This window comes from Dromiciops gliroides, chromosome 4, assembly GCF_019393635.1.
Source record: "Dromiciops gliroides isolate mDroGli1 chromosome 4, mDroGli1.pri, whole genome shotgun sequence".
NCBI classification, from domain to species: domain Eukaryota; kingdom Metazoa; phylum Chordata; class Mammalia; order Microbiotheria; family Microbiotheriidae; genus Dromiciops; species Dromiciops gliroides.
Window position 1 is genome coordinate 153,393,794 of NC_057864.1, and position 16,585 is coordinate 153,410,378.

A 16,585-nucleotide genomic window follows, 5' to 3' on the forward strand; every position below is an offset into this window, starting at 1 on the left:
ATTAAAGGGAGAGCACATTTCTAGCTCCCTTCTCCGCCAGCGTCCTCAGGAAAGAGCCTGAGACCGAGCGCCAGTCTCTTCCTTCCTCCTCCCACTCGCCCGCGTCACTTCCTGATGCCTGGTCTTGCCCTCAAAGACCTTCGCTTCATGGGCAGAACTCTTCTACAGTAAGTATCCAGCAGGTGGCGTTATTCCAATCGTTACAACCTGCAGGTGACAGTCCCAAAATATCTTTGTAACCCTTAGAGGCCAGCTTCCATTCATTTCCTGGAAGATGTAGGAACTGTCCAAGTTTCTCCTCCTCTACCCCACTTTTTAAAAGACTGCCATTTTTCTTTCTATGGAGTCAGTGTCTCAACTAGAAATTCTGCATCTCTAAGTTCCTTTTTTTAAACTGTGAAAAACAGCTTTCCCCTGCTTGTGAAGAGAAAAGAAACCACCAATATGGACTATTTCACATTTTCCCCAAGAAAATAGAAATGCTTGAGGATCATAGAATTACAGGTTGAGGGCTAGAAGGAACTTTAGGGGCCAACCAGTCTGACTCCTTCAATTTACAGATGAGGAAATTAAGGAATTGATACCCAGCCACACAAACAGTAAATGCCAACCAGAAGGTTTAGAGGGTTTAGTTTAGTAGGGATTATATGTAAATGGAGTATTCTGGGGCCTCAGGACTTTGATTATTTTCTTGTTACCAGCAACATATGTGTACTCTTGTAGACAGACAGTAGCTACAACCCTTTTACTGTGACTTCCAGACACGTATATTTTAGGATATGATCACCCTGCACCAGAAGTTCCTTCCAGAACCTATCAGGAACCAGGTATCTGGAATTCCAAGGACTTTTCTGGAAGTGAAAAGCAGATATTTCTTCCATCTAAAAAGACCTTAGGTCCCCTGTGAAGTGCTTGTAGTATACATTTAATAAATGTCTGATGAATGGATGAATGAATGCAATCTGCCTAAATAGAATCAGCTCCTAGAATCATTTAAAAAACAGATTTGTACTGTTATATTTTCATTTTACATCTCCTAGATTGTCCCCTGCATACTTTTCTTCCCTCTAAGAGACATGCCCAATAACAAAAAATTTATTTTATTTTTTGTTTTGTTTTGTTGTTGTTGTTGAGGCAATTGGGGTTAAGTGACTTGCCCAGGGTCACACAGCTAGCAAGTGCCAAGTGTCTGAGGTTGGATTTGAACTCAGGTCCTCCTGACTCCAGAGCTGGTGCTCTATCCACTGTGCCACCTAGCTGCCCCAAAAGAATTTATTTTAAACAAAAAGAGAAGAAAAATCTTCAGCAAGACCACTCAGTACATTGAAAAAAATTTGACATGCAATATTCCACATCCATAAGTAAACCTCCCCCTCTCTCTCTCTCTCTCTCTCTCTCTCACACACACACACACACACACACACACACACACACACACACACACACACCTACATATAAAGTGAGGGATGGAAGGAAGTGTTTCTCAAGTCTCTTCTTTGGAGCCCCCCTTGTTCTTTATAATTTGGCAACATTCATTTTCTATTGTTTTGTGGTTCAACAAGGATTTATTAAGCAATCACTGCCAGGGCAGCTAGATGTCACAGTGGATAGAGTGCTGGGCTTGGAGTCAGGAAGACTCCTCTTCATGAGTTCAAATCTGACTATGTGACCCTGGGCAAGTAACTTAATCATATTTGTCTCAATTTCCTCATCTGTATAAAATTAGCTGGAGAAGAAAATGGCAAACCACTCCACTATCTTTGCCAAGAAAACCCCAAGTGGGGTCATGAAGAGTCAGACGCAACTGAACAATATATGGCAGGGATTGTATCAAGTTCTGGGGATTACAAAGAAAAGCAAAACCATCCCTCAGGGATGGTTTTAGACTATAAAGTCTAATGAAGGGAACAACATAAAAATAAACAGGCATATACAAACCACATACAGAGTAGTTGAAATGTATTCTTAGAGGGGAGAATATGGGGGCTTAGGAAGAGCTACCCTTCCATATAGACCCTTTAGGCATTCTATCACTTAGCTGTCATATTTCTTCCCAACTGAGGAGATTAAATGAGGTTCATCAAGGAGATATGATTTCTTCAGTTCTCCATGTTCTACACTCAGTGACTCCTGTGGTACATATTCAATCACTTATTCACCCATTCACAATACACCAATTATTCATTAAGGGCCTACTAGGTACAGAAACTGGAGAAAGTAAAATCCATTCCAAACCAACAATATTAAGGACCTACTATGCCCAAGGAACCAGCATAACAAAGACCAAATGGAAAAATAGCCCTTGCCTTCAGGGACCTTATATATTACAGAGAGAATATGCCAAGTAAACAAAGGATTGTTATATACACATCTTCATTTGAGGAGGTGGATGAAAACCCTAACAAGTAGCATCCTGGATCAGAGAAGATGAGGAAGTAGGGGGCTTAAGAAATCTAATGTACTTTCCACTACACCCTTGCTGCCTCTCTTCCTCCCAGAACATGATCCTTGTTCTCTGCTATTCATCCCTTTACTGAGCCATCATGGCCTGTTTATTGGAGACATTTCATTTCCTTCTCCATTCCTGATCCACCAAGGGCTTACAATATTTAAAAGTCAAAAAATTCTGGGTTCCATTAGGTCACATAAACTAGGGTCTGGAACATGACACCTCCCACTGACTCAAACTATCCCTTACTTTCATCATACTACCCACCCTAGAGTCTTTAATCTATATGTAAATACCACTGTCATCTTATTCCTTATGACCTAAAATGACATTTTTTTTTACAGAAAAAGACTGAAAGTCCTAGTATTCCAGACCAGAAGGATTCTGTCACAATTTACTCTACCATCCAGTCACCTAAAGAGGTATACACTAAAGTGTGTCATTCTCTGAGTTCTGCTACTTTCATATAATTTGTATGAGGGTTAGGTAAAGAAACTTTACAAGCCATGACAGGGAGCTAACCATTAATTAACAGCATTCCTCTATCAGCCAGATGAGTTATGAATACAAATAATGGAGAAAAAGTAGAAGAGATTTAATTTACATTGCAGCTGACCTAGAAGATAGAGTGGGGTTTCTAACCTGTCATTGTCCTTAAGGGAGAAGAACTCATTTTATGCTTTGAGAAACCAAGGAATGGTAATGGAGGTGGGATTGAGATAACTTCTTATTTTTCACTCAAAAGGAAACTGTTTTAAAGATGAAGTCATGCTTATCAAGAGAGAGAAGATACAGGGCTCCTCTTAATTTGCATCTATAGTTCCTTGCGACTATTCATCCTTGAGTTTTGAAAACAAAGGTCTTTGAAGGAAAGCACTGGGTACATGCGGGGAAGAAGTCAAGTTGAGCTTTGCAGTTATATACTCCTATTTCCATTTGTCTTCTTATAATTTCATTGGTCCATGCCTGACCTGGGGTCTCTTGCACAAATTGTATAATCATAAACAAATTACTTAATCTATCTGAGCCTTACTTTCCTCACATGAAAAAAGATACAATAATACCTACTTCATAAGATAAAGATTAAGCACTATATAAATGTCAGTTGTTCCTGTATAGTTTTAGTATCATTATTGCTCATTATTATTGTTACTGCTATCATGTATCTCATTCCCAGAAGGCCTTTCTCTATCATAATCCCCCAAAGGGTTTAGGCTTCTAGTAGTATATGCATTTTAGTAGAGGACACTCAGAATACTAATATGTCTAATAATGAAATGTCAGGCCCATGAAAGGTGTTAAAAGAAAGACTTTGGAGCAGAGGCATTCCTCAAATCAGGCCACCATAGGCAGTTACCTACTAATTATATTCAGACCTATCCCTTCTTACAACAATAGTTTACACTTACATACTACTTTATAATTGCAAAATTACCACTATAAGGCTTCATCAGGACATGAAGGTGACCCTTAGTTCTTCATGGCTATGCCACTGGAGCAGGTTGTACCCAAAGGATTATAGACTGCTCCAGAGACTCACATTTATTTACCATGAATATCTTCTTCAAGAGAGAAGGTGGAAGGAGTCAGACATGTGTAATGATTGGAATGATGCCACCTACTGGAGACTTGCTGTGGGAAAGCTCCACCATGAGGAAAGTGCCTCAGAGGCATTGTGGCTTTTCCTTGGCGTCAGGAAATGACGGTTGCTCATGGGTGCTGTCTATCAAGGCTACCAGCCAATCAACTTGAGGAGCCTCCTATTTTCTGGGAGGAGACAGGAAGGAGGGGAGGGAGCCTGCCCGGGAGAGCTCTTGCGCTTTTGGGTTCCTGACTTGGTGGTGGTGGCGGCAGAGGACTTCACAGGAAATTTGAGGAAAGATAGGAATGCCAGGCTGTTGGAATTCTGTTCTCAATCTTTTTCTTTCTATTTTCCAATAAACCCTTAAAAACCTAAACTTGTTTTATCAGTGATTTTAGTCAGTTTCCCCCAAAACTGGGGGAACAGATTAGAATTCACATTTAGAATCTTAAATTACACACATGGCAAACACAAAACATTATTTAAAAAAATGAAATCAACCATATCTTGAAAGACAAGAAGTGTCTTCCACCAACGTGGAAGTTATTGCTGAATCAGCTGTCTGCCTGCAGTCAGACCATCAACTTGTTAATGCAAGTGTCAGAATCACTACTTTCTTTTTTTTTTTTTGAGGCAATTGGGGTTAAGTGACTTGCCCAGGGTCACACAGCTAGTGTTAAGTGTCTGAGTCTGAATCTGAACTCAGGTCCTCCTGAATCCAGGGCCGGTGCTCTATCCACTGTGCCACCTAACTGCCCCAGAATCACTACTAAAGAAAAAGAAAGGATAGAGATGAAAAGCTCATATGAAGAGCAATTAGAACAGGTCCAAGCTACTGTGCCACAAAATAGGAAATGGATAAAGAAACAAATGTAAACAAATATTACCATCATTTCCCACATATATATTTAGAGTGAGAAGAGACCTTAGAGGCCATAAACATTTTCAAACCTTCATTTTACAAATGTGGAGACTGAAGTGCAGAAAGATTAAGTGAGTTATCCAAGAGCACCCAGGTAATAAGTGACACAGACAGGATTTAAACCCAGGTCTTCTTATTTCAAAACAAATGTTTTTTCCACTGTACTTTCCTGCCTCTCAAAGCCTTATTGAGCCAGCTATGTACTAGATATGACTTCTCCCACTTGCTAAAAAGAAAACTACATCCGTATGTGCTATGATTTTATTTAATGACAGAGTTCTTCTGTAATATACACTGCCTTGTGCCCTTCAGTAATTGAGTCCTCCTACAACCAGCACACACACACACAAATACATTACATAGGCATGTGTGTATACTGAATTCCTTCTGACCACTTCTTAAAGTAATGCTGACTATATGACCTCCCCAGCAGAATTCTAGGGGTGCCCTGGAAAGGTTGGGAGATCTTTCTCTGATGCCATTGGCTTGAGTTCCCATTCCAGTTGTGTTCCCCACAACACTGTTCAGTGACTAGTGTGGGCACTCCCCAGTTCCATTGAACCAAATAACATTAATTAGCTTTTATAGAGAATAATTTTCTTCAAGACAGAGGCAAGAACAGAAGTCTAAAAATTCTTCCCAAATACCTCCAGGGAAACACATTCCCCTATACCACCTTGGTCTCTGAGGAGAGTAGGCTCAGACAGTGCAGTTTTGCATTGTTTTGGTGCCACAAAGTTCACATTATCATCACTGCTGGCCTGTTGTTAGAGAAGATTCTCATTGAGCAAGATGGTGTCTGAGATTTCTTCCAACACTAAAGAATTTGTAATTCTGTCATGCTGAGAACTAGATGATTTAGAATCAGAGTACACTTATTTGCAGAAAAATTATGAAAAGGGTGATGGAAGCTTAAAAACAGCATCATTTCATAAAATAATAAAGAGTAGTGATGAAAAAATCAAACATATAGAACTTTTGGCATTGGATCCATTTAGTCAGATCATCCCAAGACAACGTAAAGATAAAACTTCAACTAAAAACAACAAAAATTTGAAAAATGAAATGTATCTGTCAGGATTTCTATGACAAACTATTGTCATCATCAATAATTACATATGAATAATATTAGGTCACAGAAAACTACATAGCCTCCTTAAATGAGATCCACAAGGAGTCAAAAGAGTTTGATCTTTTAATCCACATAGCTAAAAGCAAATGAATGAAGGATGCCTATTGTTCAGGCTATCATATGCAGTTTAATTGACCTGTTTAGTTAGTTTACAAGTGCATATATATGTATACACATATGTAAACAAACTAAACAGATCAATTAACTGCATATATTCATTACATATATACATATGTTCTATATGCATGTGTGTGTGTGTATATATATATATATGACTGTGTGGGTATATGTATGTGTGGGAAAAGACACAGATGGACAGAGAAATACCCAAAATTGAATAGGATGAAGAAAGCAAGAGGAATTTGGGAAATTGGGCAAAGTTTTGAACAAGTTCTTTCCTGATTCAAAAACCTATCTTTAGGGGCAGCTAGGTGGCGCAGTGGATAAAGCACTGGCCCTGGATTCAGGAGGGCCTGAGTTCAAATCCGGCCGCAGACACTTGACACTTGCTAGCTGTGTGACCCTGGGCAAGTTACTTAACCCTCATTGCCCACAAAAAAAAAAAAATGGGGGGAATGGCTAAAGAAACTATGATATATGATTGTATTGGAATATCATTGTACTATAAGAAATGGCAAGCAGGATGATTTCAGAAAGGCCTGGAAAGACTTACATGAAGTGATATATAGTGAAGTGCAGAGCCAGGAGAATATTCTACATAGTAACAGCAATATTGTTCAATGAAGAATTGTGAATGGCAACTATTCTCAGCAATACAATAATCTAAAACAATCCCAAATTACTGATGAATAAGCATGCTCTTCACCTCCAGAGAAAGAACTGATAATTGATTGGGGGGAAAAAAAGAATAGAAAAAAATAACTGTAAAAATATAGCCAGATACCAAGTAATCCCCTTATGAGATGTTAATTGGTCCCTTGAATGAATCAAAAAGAAAGTAATACAATAGAATTAAAAAAAAATAGGCCCTCAGAAAACCAAGGGAGCATCTACAAACTAGGGGATGATGGAACAACATATGGCATACACATGTAATACAATATTACCCAGCAATAAGAAATGATGAAAGTAATAGTTTCAGGAAAAACCTTAGAAAGCTTGTTATGAAATGACAAAGGGTGAAGGAAGCAGAACCAGGAGAACAATTTATACAGTAACAAAATTGTAAAGAAAAACAATTTTGAAAGACATGAATTCTGACCAATGCAATGACTAACCACAATTAAAAAGAACTGAAGATTAAGCAAGCCCACAGTATAGAATCAGACGTACATTTTGTTGTGGCAAATGTGTGCCTTTTTTGGGTGACTATATGCTTCTTTGTTACAAGGATTGTGTTTTTCCCTTTATATTTGGTGGGGAGACTTGGGAGGGGGGAGGGAGCTGGTCATAGTGTTGACATACAAAAAAAAGAAAAAGGGAAAGAAATAAAAGCATCAATGAAACATTTTTAGAAACAGAAAGGAATAGAGGTTCAGAGAGAAACAAAGATAGACAGGACATCTTTAAATTTATTATAATTTTTTATTCTATATAGAACTTAAAAGTTTGCAAAGCAGTTTATTCATATTATCTCAATTTATCTTCACAACAGCTGAGAGTTAGTTGCTATTTTTATTCCCAGTTTATGTATGAGGAAACTGAGGCTGAGGGAACCTAAATAACTAACCTAAAGGCCATATAGCTAGTGTATAAGGTTGGATTTGAACTAAGGTCTTTCTAATTCCAAGTCCAGCATCCTATCCACTATTCCACTTAGCATCTGCAGGAGAATGCCAAAAATAATGAATGCAAGAAGTTGTATAAAAGGTATCATGCCGGGAACATATGGTCAGTTTTAAAAGTAAGTCTACTGGTCATATAGCAAAAGCAGGAACTATCATAAAGATATGCTGAGTACTGCACTAATAGACATGGAATGTTGCAAGACCCAGGGAAGATCTCCAGCACATTGAATATATCCTGTACAGAAGATTTATGGGAGGATATGAAACAGAATGTGATATGTATAACTTTTATTTTGCAACTTTGGAGAAAGGATCTACAATGATGAGATTGTGGTGACATTGAAGTATTATTTTTTTATTTATTTTATTTCCAATTCATAGAACAAAACAAGCATTTCCATAACACAGTACAATAAAAGAGATGACTGCACGTGAAATTGCAAATCTACATTGTGAAATTTGCTATTCCCTCCAAATATACAAGTTATCATGTTAATTTTATTTTCCTTTTTGTTTCTTTCCTCCCCCCACCCTAGAGATGATTACCATTAGACACAAATAGGTGTGTGTGTATATATATATATATGTATATGTATGTGTATATATGTGTGTGTTTACACACATATATATACATGTACATATACACACATATATATGCAAAATTTTATATATGCAGATTTATTCTACATATACGTCTCTTTATTGGTTTTTTCTATTGATGCAGATGTCTTTCTTCATGTCTTCCTTTATTTTTAATTTGTGTATTCATAATAGTCAAAATGACTTAGTCACTAAAGTTATTTTTAAAACTGTTGCTGTTACTGTATACAGTTCTCTTGGTTCTGCTTACTTCACTTTTCATCATTTTGTACAAGTCTTTCCACACCTTCCTAAGATCATTGATCACAATCATACACCATAACTTGTTCAGTCATTCCCCAATTGCTGGGAATCCCCGTGATTTCCCATTCTTTGCCACCAAAAAGAGCTGCTATAAACATGCCATTCATATTCAAAGTTTTAATTACTATTTGCAAATTTCCCTCCATCTTATTTTTACTATTTTTCTCTCACAGCCTCTATTTTTACCCTATCCCTATTACCTTATCTTCTCTCTCCATCCTCCTACCCCCTCCAAGATTCCTCTCCCCCTACATCCCCAAACTCAATCCACACTCCTTCAAAAGTCCCCCATCCTCTACCCCCACTCTCCTAAATCCTAATCCACATACTTCTCTAAAAGTCCCTCCTACCCTATCCCCCAGTTTTCTCACCCCTCTATATGTTCAGAAGACTTCTACACCCTTCTGGATATATACATTGTTTCCTCTTCAACCTAGATGACAGTAAGGTTCCAACATTACCAACCTTTCACCCTGACCTGCTTCCTCTGTATTAGTTCTTCCTTTCACACCCCATTTTTATAATATAGTTGCTCCCTTTTACCCTTTCCTATACAATTTTGTTTTTTAGAATCACATCTAACATACACAACTTAGCCCCAATCTTTCTTTCAAACTACCTTAGCAATGATGACAGTTTTAAGAATACCGATAATAATTCCACATATATAATAAGTGAACGATTTGACTTTAATGAGTGCCTTATAATTAGTCTTTAATGTTTTCCTCATATTTCTTCTGGATCTTTTATATCAAATTTTCCATTGAGCTCTGATCTTTTTGTTACAAATACTTGAAAGTCTTTCAGTTCATCAAATGTCCTTTTTTCATTCAGGATTATACTCAGCTTTGCTGGATAAGTTATTCTTGGATGCAAACTCAGCTCTTTTGCTCTTTGAAATGTAATGTTCCAAGACCTATAATCTTTTAGAGTAAAAGTTACTAAGTCGGGGCAGCTAGGTGGCACAGTGGATAGAGTGCTGGCCCTGGATTCAGGAGGACCTGAGTTTGGGTCCGGCCTCAGACACTTGACACTTACTGGTTGTGTGGCCCTGGGCAAGTCACTTAACCCCAATTGCCTCACCAAAAAAAAAAAATGTAAAAAATAGTTACTAAGTCTTGTGGAATCCTGACGGTATTTTTGCAATATTTAAATTGGATTTTTTTTTCTTGTGGCTTGAAATATTTTCTCCTTAACCTGAGAGTTTTGAAACTTGCCTCTGACATTCCTGTAAATTTTCCTTCTGCAATCTCTCTCAGGTGGTGAATAGTAGTTTTTTTTCTTTTTCTACTTACCTTCTTGTTCTAGAACTTCAGGGCAATTTTCCTTGACAATTTCTTATAATATTGTATCTAGATTATGTTTTATCATAACTTTCAGGTAGTCAGACAATTTTTATATTATCTCTCTGTTCTCCAGGTCAGTTGTTTTTCTAATGAGATATTTCAAATTCTATTCTGTCTTTTCTAGTTTTATTATTTCTTGGTGTCTTGTAATGGCATTTGATTCCTCTTGCCCAATTCTGGTTTTCAAGGAGTTATTTTCTTCCTTAAGATTTTGGGAGGGGGGGTGAGGCAATTGGGGTTAAGTGACTTACCCAGGGTCACACAGCTAGTAAGTGTCAAGTGTCTGAGACCGGATTTGAACTTGGGTCCTCCCAACTCCAGGGCCTGTGCTTTATCCATTGCGCCACCTAGCTGCCCCTCTTCCTTAAAATTTTGATCATCTTTTTCTAATTGGTTAACTTTCTTTTCATAATTTTCTCTCATTGCTTTTATTTTTTTCTCAACTTTTTCCTCAATCTCTTTTTTGATTTTTTTATTCCTTTTTAAATTCTTCCAAGAACTCTTTTTGGGCTTGTGACCATTTGATGCTACTCTTTGGGGTAGGGGTTGCTTTTTTTAACTCACTATCTTCCTCTGACTATGAACCCAGATCTTCTTTTATACAGAAGTAGCTATCTATGGTTGGGTTCTTTTGCTTTTGCTTACTCATTTTTGTTTTTATCTTGCATTTTATTTTAGCAGATAATTCTTTTATTCTAGGTTTAATCCCAAGTTATGGGTAATGTTCTCTAGGCCTCAGGTCCTCCTTCCTATTATTTACTGAATTCAGTTTCCAGTGCTTAACTGCACTCACTAGACATGTGCCCACTCCTCCCTGCCTACAGTGAGAGCCAGGGATCACTTTTGGTCAACACCAATAGGTTTGGGTTCCAGAAATAGCAGGGGTTTTTTAATCCTCCCCCACTCGACTATCTGCTGTTCCTTAGATGAAAGTTTTTGAGGTAAAAGTTTGTGAGGTGACAGGTGAAATTTCTTGAAGCCTAGTCTTCTTCCTGACAGGTGCCCAAAAGCCTTCTGTTTGTTGATTCAGTGTGGGCCTGTAGGTATCTATGCTTCACTCAAGCTAAACCTCACCCCTGGAGGTCCTGTCTTTTCTAAAGTCCTCTCAAGTTGTCTTAGGAAGACAACTATTTTATCCCTTTATTTTTGCTGCTCTACATTCATTTCATGGAGATTTTATGTCTGTTTGTGGAGGAAATCTTGAGAGCCTGGATATTTCTGACCTATTTTGTCATCTTCCCAGAATCCTATTGTGAAAGTATCATCTATTAATGATTATAAAATATTCCTAATCCATTACCCCATTTCACCTTCATAACACTCCTGTGAAGACAGTAATACAAAAATTATTGTCTCCATCTTATGGATGAGAAAACTGACACTCAGGGCAAATGATTTGCCTGAAGTCATACAGATAATTAGTTACTGAGTCAAAATTAGAATCCAAGTCTTCTGCTTAAAATTTCAGTGCTTTTCCAATATACTAGCTGCCTTATCTATAATGCCTATTGTGAAGTATAGCATTTGCCTATAGGTTTCCTCCTTGTAGGTTAAATAAAATGTATCCTGAATATACTACATAGAACCTATGTTTATATCATGTTGTGGTAAGGGCTTCTGAATTATATTATATTCTGATTATATTATATTCTGAATATTCTGAATCTGTTCTATGTGAGCTTATGGAAACTCCGTCTACCCCAGGTCAATACATGGGTCAGTGTGGGAAAAGGAGGTTGAGAAATGGTACATGCTGCAAATTTACCAATCATATCACAGGGAGGGAACGTTTTATAAAAATCCCCTAATCAAAAGCAAAGCAAAAAGAAACCTTTTCTTCTCCAATCTCAGTGTTATCTAGAGAATTTGGTAGAGAAAAAAAAAACTCTTCAGTCAACTTCCATTTTATCATATGACCTTGGATAAATCATCTCCCCTCTCTAGGCTTAGTTTCTTCATCGATAAAAAGGGGTCAATGACAGTTTGTGACATTGAAGGAGAGTGTGTTTGTTGATGTACTGAGGTATTAAGCAGCCCCAGATTTCCCAGCCTTAGATTCATCTTCTTGGAATTTATTCATAGAAGAACTGAAAAAGCAAGTTGGTCAGTAACTAAAATGGTCTTCAACTAATTTGAATTGAATGTTCAGAAATGAAGATATTTACTTCACCAGAATACACCTGGGGAGGTCAATGAAATAACTTAAATCAACAGAAGGGCCCCGAGTTTCCACTCTACTTTCCATCCAATTTCTATTTGACCTCTCCTGTTTTGACTATATGCCCAAGCTAATTTCATTTTCCAATCATATATTTCCTGTTTGATATCTTTTACTTCTTCAACTATACATTTCACTTGTCTTTGCCACCTATCCTTGTTCTATATTTCTCTTTCTATGAAGGGCCAAGTGGGGTCAGACTTAAATTGCTCCTCCTCTCTGTTAATATTCCATGTGTCTTCCTCTTCCTTCCAGCAGAAAGCAGCCACACTTCCTGAAACATCTGCTTATGACAAACTCTTCTAAGGAACCAAGCAAGAGTATCACTTCATTTCACAAGACCTCAGTTTCCTCGTCTATAAAACAAGGGGGTGGACTGGATGATCTGAGGTTCCTTCCGGTGCTTAATCCTATTACCATGTGATAGCAGCTTCTCTCTGCCTTTCTACTGCAGCAACAAAGGGATGGCAGACTTTCCCATGGGAAAGGTTACCCTCCATATGACAGGAAACCTAGCAACTTTTCTTGCCAAGTAAAAGCAAACTGTAGACATCTGACATTAACAGAAATAAACCATGACATCTAGGTTCTACTGCTGAAGGAATGTCTTCATACCCAGAAACTAAGCCAAGTAGCATCTCCTCAATGCCAGGTCAAGATATATTTGAGAAATATGTCTTGTGAAATGACTTTTTCTTTGTTAAATTAGCTGATGAAGGACAAGAGATGGAGACTTGAGAAGAAATGGAAGCTGTTCCCCCATTGAGAAGACTGTGGAAGTAGTGGCCCTGGAAACCATCATTCTTCCATAGAGACTTCAGGTTACTGGGGATTTGAGTATCCCACTTCCTTTATACTCACCATGCTCTCTCACGTAGATACCTTGCCTTCTATAATTCCTACCCATTCGGTAGGAAAAGTGGAAGGACTGATCTCCTCACTGAGCCGTGTCAGTTCTGAGTCACCAATGGACTTCCTTCCTTCTTCTCATTTTTTGAAATCACCTAATTTCTTCCAACTGCTTCTGTTGACTAGGGTTCCTAGAACCCATTCCCACCTTACTTAGTGACTGCAGAACCTGACATGCATTTTTCCCTTCATACTAAAGCAACCCTGGGGCAGCTAGGTGGCGCAGTGGATATAGCATTGGCCCTGGATTCAGGACGACCTGAGTTCAAATCCAGCCTCAGACACTTGACATTTACTAGCTGTGTGACCCTGGGCAAGTCACTTAACCCTCATTGCCCCACAAAAAGAAAAGAAAAGAAACACATACTAAGGCAACCCCACCACATCTCATCAGTGAGCCTTTGCATACACTGGCCTTGTGTTTCTTTGGCCTTCATAAATGTAAAGACCTCCTCCTCTTCACATCAAGCAATGTTCCTCACCTCTGTGTTGTTAGACTCCATCAAGGCAGCACTGGAAAGGTATCTTAACCTAGAATTCAGAAAAGACTTGAATTCAGCACCTACCTCTGACACTGCCTCTGCAATCATGGGCAAGTCTCTTCACACCTCTGTTTCCCTTGCTGTAAAATGGGGAATAAGAATAGACATAGTATCTATTTCATAGGATTGTGGGAGGATAAAATGAGGTCATTTATGTGTAATGTAATAAACACTGGGAAGCCCCTGATCTGCTGGACTGGAGCAACTCTCACCGAGCTGGGTAGTATGCTCTCAACCCTGGCTAAAGAACATACATAACCAGAAGTTCCAGGATAGTTCTTGTGTCCCCATGACTGTGGGCTATCCCAAGAGGATTGGCTACTGAGCCAAGAAGAGCCACCTTCTCTATGGACTATAAGGAATGAGGAAAGACTGCTTTTGCTAGAGATGTTGTAAGGTTCAAAAATGATAATATTTGTAAAATATTATGTGTAAATATGTATATTGTAAATATGTGTATGTGTAAATATGTGTAAAACATTATATATTTAGCACAGTGCCTGGTGCATAGTAAAGGCTTATTGCCTTTCTCTTCCTTTCTGGCCCCTTTTAAGGTAACTTCTTTGTTAGGAAATAACCGACACTAGCTCTCCCTTGGGATCCCTGCAAAGGGAGGGGATTTCTTTCCCTCTCTCTCCCAACCCTAACAACAATAGCAACTGGATTCATGAAGCAGCAAGAACCTACATGCATGCCCAGCTCCATGGGAACTCCATAGTGGGAATTCATCGGATCAAGGAATTCTCCTGATCACCCCTGCTTACAAATGGAAAACATTTTACAAACTGTAAAGTGCTATATAAATCAAATATTTTATCTCAAGCTTGAGGTTCCCCCTTTTTTTTAATCATAACCTCCTTATCTTTTCTCCCATCCCCTCCATGCACTAAAACAGCTTTAAATCCTAATGAGAACTTCTTGATTCACACCAGCTGTCAGCCCCATTCTGGCTACAATTGCCATCTCTACCCAGCTTCATTCATTCGACAAGTATTTATTAAGCACATACTATGTGCCGGGCTGTTAGGTGTGGGAAATACAAAGTCAAAAATGACAGCCCTTTTTGACATTTTCTCGGATTTGGACTCTATAGTCAATAGTTTCAATAAAATTCTTACCAATTCCTTGAACTACCTCTCCCCCTTAAGTTTTCACCCTGATTGTAGAACACCACTTCCCATCCTCTTAGTTCTGTGGAAAGTGCAGATTGTGTAAAACATAGAGTAAACTGATCAAAACCAATTAGTCAAACAATAAAAATTTAGTCTATAGCCTATGAGAGATTCTGAGAAAACACAGACCCTGTCCTCACAGCACTCTCAGTCTAGTGGAAGAAGACAGGGTATGGCTGTAAAAGGTTAAATAATTCTCAGGTAGTAAAGACAGTCATTCCATTGGGACATTGGAAAAGAGGAAGGTCAGTGTGGGTTGAAAAGGTCAGGGAAGACCACAGAGGAAGTAGGACTTTCAAACTGACCTTGAAATAGGAGTAGGCCTGAAATAAACCAAAAGGATTTAAGAGGCATGGGGAACTGGAGCCAGGGTAAGCATGCTGTGTTAGGAACAATAACATGATAGTCTGACTGAAGCAGGAGGTTCACAGAGGGAAACAGTGAGGAAGGCAGTAGAAAAAGAAGGCCTAGACTAATTTATAAAAGGACTTCATGTATAAGCTAAGGAGTTTGGGCTTTATTTTTTCTATTTTTTTTTTTTAGTGAGGCAATTGGGGTTAAGTGACTTGCCCAGGGTCACACAGCTAGTAAGTGTTAAGTGTCTGAGGCCAGATTTGAACTCAGGTACTCCTGACTCCAGGACCGGTGCTCTATCCACTGCGCCACCTAGCCGCCCCTATTTTTTCTATTTTTTAGGCAAGCCAGCCTAGCTGAAGTATCAGGGGATAACAAGGGAGAGATGGGAGGCAGTATGTGCCAGGAAAATCAAACCACCACCACCATCACCATCTCATCTCAAACCCAATGGAGACAACTCAGGACCTTGAACCCAAGAGCCTTGGAAACAGTAGTGCCCCCAAACCACTGGACTAGCTTCCAGACCAGCTCCTGTGACCAATTCCCACCAATGGGAAGATAGATTCAGGAATCCTGGGAGTGGAGATACTACCCCAAGCTACCAGTCCTGCTTCCAGCCCAGACCTCAAAGTCACCCTCTGGGGAAGCAACTGCTATGGAGAAGAGTCCAGACATCCCCCTGACCTGCCACACATAGGGCAGGTGACCTAGCCTAACTGAGGCAGCAGGGTACCCTGGGAGAGATATAGGAGGCAATATGTACCAGGAAAGTCAAAGCACTACCAGTATCTTGACCACCATCTCCCTTCAGACTCCAGTGGAAACAACCCACAAGCCCAAGAGTCTTGGTAATAGCAATGCTTCCAGCCCAGTGCCCTCATCCTAAAAAGCAGCCCCACTGGAGATGCAGCCTGGAAACTGCTCCTTGCAAGTGCCATAGCCCCAGCTTCTAAAGACCCAGAAAAGAAAATTCTGGGTACCAAAGTCCTTGGTATTGTCAATGGGCTCAACATTAGAAATAGATATTATTTTATTATCTGCTTTGCCACTGCCCCCTAAGGACCATAGAACCTTTCCATCTGACACAAGTAAAACTTTCCATAGGTACATTTCCTCCATTAAAATGTGAGCTCATGAAACTGATGAATTCTGAATGTGGATTGAAATATACTTTTTAAATTTCCTTTATGTTTATTGTTTTATTTTGTTTGTGTTTTCTTTTACATCATGCGTAATATGAATATATGTTTCATATGACTTGACATGTATAATCTATCTCAAATTGCTTGCCTTCTCAAGAAAGGG

The 16,585-nt window shown here is 38.9% G+C and overlaps 1 protein-coding gene across 1 annotated transcript in view; it reads left to right on the plus strand.

The window, feature by feature from the left end:
* Window positions 1–13,433, plus strand: part of LOC122725938 (SLAM family member 9-like) — a 47,252-nt gene extending 33,819 nt beyond the window's left edge. Inside the window, exons 7-8 of the mRNA XM_043963301.1 lie at window positions 2,794–2,871; window positions 12,556–13,433. Of these exons, the coding sequence (XP_043819236.1) occupies window positions 2,794–2,871; window positions 12,556–12,606 (129 nt within the window). The 3' untranslated portion in view covers window positions 12,607–13,433. The remainder of the gene's footprint in view (window positions 1–2,793; window positions 2,872–12,555) is intronic.
* Window positions 13,434–16,585: the final 3,152 nt, after the last annotated feature.